This window comes from Hemibagrus wyckioides, linkage group LG04 (assembly GCF_019097595.1).
Source record: "Hemibagrus wyckioides isolate EC202008001 linkage group LG04, SWU_Hwy_1.0, whole genome shotgun sequence".
NCBI lineage: Eukaryota > Metazoa > Chordata > Actinopteri > Siluriformes > Bagridae > Hemibagrus > Hemibagrus wyckioides.
In genome coordinates this window covers 31,183,699-31,188,698 of record NC_080713.1, presented here as the reverse complement: position 1 = coordinate 31,188,698, position 5,000 = coordinate 31,183,699, and the positions used below count along the sequence as shown (strand labels likewise).

Sequence of the window (5,000 nt, the reverse complement as noted above, 5' to 3'; positions counted from 1 at the left end):
GTATCGGTTCATCACATCACTGAGTTACTCACCGCAGTGTCTCCAGTTTACACTCGTGTTTCTTCAGTAGATCACAGAGCTTCTCCACTCCTGAGTCTCCCAGTTCACACTCACTCAGATCCAGCTCTCTGATGTGTGATGGATTTGTACAGAGAGCTGAAGACAAATCAGCACAGGATTTCTCTCTTACACTGTTACATAGACTGCAGAGGGAGAAGAAGATAATTAGAGACTTATTAAAAAATAAAATATAAATGTATAATGTGTCTGTGTTTTATTTAAGTCCGAGAATAAATAAATTTAGAATGAAATCTTTTCTTTAATAAAATGTGCAATATTTTAAAGGAATATTTTCTGAACCCACTGCATTTATTTAATACACAGTAGTGTTATAACTGTTATACTACTATGAATAAAATTATTATTATTATTATTATTATTATTATTATTATTATTATTATTATTATTATTATTATTTACACATGTGCATCATAAATATTCAGAAAGTATTTCTAAATCAGTTATACAGGACTGAAGAATATTAAACTGCTAAAAGATTATTAGTGTTATAATAAAACTGGACTGTTTGTAGATTGATAGCTTTAAAATGTAAAGGTTCATTTCTCACTTTAGTGTCTGCAGTTTACATTCAGGATTCTTCAGGAAATCACACAGATTTCTCAGTCCAGACTCTCCTGGTTTATTCCTGTTCAGATTCAGATCTCTCAGGTGTGAAGGGTTTAAAACCAGAGCAGAAATCACATGTGAACAGTCTTCATCTGTCATACTGTCTCCTTTATACAACCTGGAGAGAGAGAGAGAGAGAGAGAGAGAGAGAGACAGAGAGAGAGAGAGGGAGAGGGAGAGAGAGAGAGGGGGAGAGAGAGGGAGAGAGAGAGAGAGAGAGAGAGAGAGAGGTCAGGTTAGTTTCTGCTAGAACACACCCACTGCTCCACTTCCTGTCCTCCATTTACTTAGTTGTTTGTGCAGCACTTTTTTCCACCTTGTAGTTTATTTTGTTGTGTTTTCAGTTTCCAGTCTCTGGTTTTCTTTCATTAAGTTCTGTTGTAGTCGTTTATTTAGCAGAATCATAACACATGAGAAGACAATAACAACAGCACATAAGCCCGATTTACACTGGATTAGTTTATCAGTGAAATATCTATAATCTATTTCTTCCCCCCGTGATAAAACTTACGTATCTGGACAGTAAACTGACCACAGGAGGAGTTTCTAGCTGGTTGTATTTTCTATGTAAATGAATGTTTGCATCACTCTGTCATATGATCACGCTCCATCCATAACATGGCGTCCGGCGGTCAGCGAGGTGCTGAAGTACAGAACAGACACTGACCCTTTTTTCAGTTCATTTGTTCAACATTTTGAAAGTACAATCAGACAATATTTAAAAACTATATGAGAAGCGTCTCTTTCTGTTTGGTTACTCGGACAGTATTTAATATCTGTGGGAGGGTCAGTAATACACTGAGAATAAATACTGCCAGTAGCAGCAGTCACTGCACAGGAAATTTAATCCTGTACTAATAAGGCTGTAATTACAACTCATCATACTCCAAGGCCCGCCCACACATACAGTATATACATATTTTTGAATGTGTAGTTTTTCTCTTAATCCTTGGTCTCCTGTCCACAAAAAGGCCCTTGAAAGAAATTTATATTAAAAATGAAACAGAAAGTGAAACTTTGTTAACTCTCATCTTCAGTGAGGACTTTCTGGAAGAAGTGAAAGTGAAGTGTGATCATGTGACCCTCTGAGAGTGCAGACAGAAGGACACTCACACATGGAAGCTTTAATTCACAGCAGCTCACCTTCTCTTAATAAACACACACATGCTGAAGCTGGTCATTGTACTCTCTGTTAATGATCCACTCCACACACCAGATAATTACACTACTGCAGGAAAATAGAGATCTGTGTGTTTCTAGCTGTTTCTTACCTAAGTTTCTGCAGTCTGTAATGTGGATCCTGCAGCAGAGCTGAAAGCTGCTTCACTTTCACGTCTTCAGGTGTTTTGTTGTTCAGATCCAGCTCCGTGTGCAGTAAGGGGTTTTACTGAACATTTTAGTAAGACACGTGTAGGCTTCCTCTGCATCAGGACTTTTCAACCACCTGTAGAGAAAAATGATATGGAGGCGTTAATAACTGTGTACTGAGAGCAATAAGGAGCTGATGGTGATGTGCTTTAGCTTCAGTTTCAGCTTCAGTTTCTGTTTTCAGTGAGTTTCCTTATCCTTTATCCAGCTATATCTGTTACAGAATCAGTGCACATTCATCCTCATGTCTTAATAAAATGGATAATTATCAGTCTTTACTGTTACTATTTATAACTGTTCATGAAAAAACTCTATCCAGAAATGTTTCCTGATTCATCAGAAAACTGAACATTACAATGTGACATAGTGACATCAGATCATTCAAATTAAACCATTAAGCAGAATGAAGTCATTTTCAAAACCTCAAATACTAAAGTGGTAGAAAGATAAAGTTCTTTCATTTCTCCTCACCCCAGTGTGTTCAGTGTACAGTCTGGATCCTGTAGTAAATCAGTGAGCAGCTTCACTCCTGATGCTCCAGGGTCGTTCCCTCTGAGATCCAGCTCTATCAGGTGAGATGATTTCAGAGCTTCAGCCAGAGCAGTGTATCCTTCCTCTCTGATATTACTGTCCAGTCTGAAAGTCTGAACAAAGGACAAACGATTTTCTTGATTTCTGATTTCTTTTTTATTTATATGTAAAAAAAAAAAAAAAAAAAAAAGTATCATTCATTGTAAGAAAAAGGTAAACTTGATAACTATTTTGATGGTTTTTCAGACACTTCACATATGAAACATTTATTCACTCAAGATCAAGATCATTTGAGTGAGGTGATCTCAGTCCATGTTCAAGTGAAGACTTTAACATACTTTGTGTTTTGGGTTGCAGCACATTTCACTTAACTCTGAATATGTATATATGAGGAACTCAGCTCTGAATACGGCACTGAGAGGAGAATTCAACAACAGATTGAAGCTACCTTGGGTAAGTAATAATCTAATTCTTCCAGTTTATTATATAACTCAGACATTATTTTGGTTCATGTAAACAGATTTAATACTGTATTGTATGAAGCTGTTTTGTATTTTCATATTATTGAAAAAGTTAATATTGTAATAATGTGACCAAGTTATTTAAGAGATTCTGTTGATTTTTACATTAGTATGTAGAGACAAAGATAAGAAACCACAGTATTCTGGTACTTGAATCTCAGTGTCCAGTCAGAGTTCAATACTGTCAATGTATCAGATGTTTGTGTAGTAATTGGACGTTACCTCAGAGTCTCCAGTTTACAGAGTTTATTCTTCAGTTCCTCAGAGAGCAGCTTCACTCCTGAATCCTGAATCCTGTTCTTACTCAGATTCAGCTCCTTCAGGGTGGAGTGTTCTGATCTGAGAGCTGTGAGCAGAGCTGAACATCCTTTCTCTGTCAGATTACACTCACTGAGCCTGAAAGCACAATTAATCACAGGGGTTTTCTTTAGCACTTCTGTATGCAGAGGGACGTCTTTTCTCCTCAAACTACTCATTACTACTGAAAAAGACTGAAAACTAGATGAATGATTGATGATCTAAAGACAAACCATTCAGCATTAACATCACTAACTGAAGTTTACAGATTAATATAGAATTCAGTTCCTTACTGAAGTGTTTCAGGTCTGCAGTGTGGATCCTTCAGTAGATCCTTCAGTAAAACAGAGAGCTGCTCTACTCCTGAGTCTCCTTTTATTTTCCCACTCAGATTCAGATCCGTCTGCAGTATCGGGTTTATACCCAGAACTTCAGTCAGATGATCAGAAGCTTTCTGTGCATCAGGACTTTTCAACACCCTGTAGAGAGAAAGAACAGAGAAACACTAACACTCTGTTAACAGTGATGCTAGTTTCTCAGTAATTGTTTGCTCCATGGTGGAAAACTAGTTTGAATCATTAGCACTTTTACTCCAGCATAATTCTAATTTTTGTTTTTATTCCTTTGTACAAAAAAGGATTAAAATAAGTAATTGTTGAAAATTGTAAAATATTGTAAAACTGTGACAAAAAGAGTCAAAGAAACTTTACTAATGACTCTGAATTAAGGCTGTATTTACATGTACAGGGGAAAGCTCTCACCTCAGTGTCTTCAGTTTACATCTTCTATCATTCATTAAATTCCTAAGCTCCATCAGTCCAGATGCTCCAGGGTCGTTCCCTCTGAGGTCCAGCTCTGTCAGTGATGAGTGGTTTGAGTTCAGAGCTTTAAACAGAGCAGTGTATCCTTTCTCTGTTATATTACAGTCTGAAAGTCTGGAGAAGGAACAAAATAATAATCAGTATCAGGAAACGTTTATAATGCTACTTACCTTGTTCACCTGTTTGTGAGAATGTTCTTTATTTACCTAACAAGGTACATAAACTCAACTGTAAATTATGTAACCCTGACTGGGCCTGTAACATTAATTTTGTTATTGACGTCCCCTCATTGGGACTAAACCTCATCCTCAGTCACCCTCAAAACAAGCAGTCTGGACAACACATGCCTGCCACATGATATCACTCAACCCAGCCAAAGCAGCTCCTCGTCACTGTCAGAGGACTTTGGCAATGAAAAGCCAGTCCTGGTTCATCTCAAGCAATTTGCAGAGAAACAACAGTATAACTGGTCAGGTGTGTGTTATAGTAATGCATGCACAATTAATAGCTTTTGGTCATGGGGTCAATCTAACTTAGAATATTCTAATTTAACTTGTATTCACTGTAAAACTGCTAAAGTGGGGTATGTAATATTTTTCTATCTGATGGTCTAAGATATTTATACCTATCATAGTAATCAATGAGTCGAGTTTTCAAACAGGCTATTTTGTGTTTATTTTATGTCTAAGATTATTTAATCCTCTGCTATCTGTATGTTTCTCTGTAGATTTGATTTTTATGTTGTAGTAGTTACTTGTTTGTTTATAGCCTGATA

At 36.7% G+C, this 5,000-nt stretch overlaps 2 protein-coding genes across 2 annotated transcripts in view; both read right to left on the bottom strand.

Moving 5' to 3' along the window:
- Window positions 1-2,073, bottom strand: part of LOC131351572 (uncharacterized) — a 47,629-nt gene extending 45,556 nt beyond the window's left edge. The window contains exons 1-3 of the mRNA XM_058386991.1: window positions 1,959-2,073; window positions 629-805; window positions 33-203 (exon numbers count right to left, since the gene is read on the bottom strand). The gene's annotated coding sequence lies outside the window, so the exon portion shown is untranslated. The remainder of the gene's footprint in view (window positions 1-32; window positions 204-628; window positions 806-1,958) is intronic.
- The window catches only part of LOC131351571 (uncharacterized), a 103,557-nt gene continuing 100,597 nt past the window's right edge, over window positions 2,041-5,000 (bottom strand). Inside the window, exons 81-84 of the mRNA XM_058386990.1 lie at window positions 4,166-4,339; window positions 3,698-3,883; window positions 3,330-3,503; window positions 2,041-2,131 (exon numbers count right to left, since the gene is read on the bottom strand). Of these exons, the coding sequence (XP_058242973.1) occupies window positions 2,041-2,131; window positions 3,330-3,503; window positions 3,698-3,883; window positions 4,166-4,339 (625 nt within the window). The remainder of the gene's footprint in view (window positions 2,132-3,329; window positions 3,504-3,697; window positions 3,884-4,165; window positions 4,340-5,000) is intronic.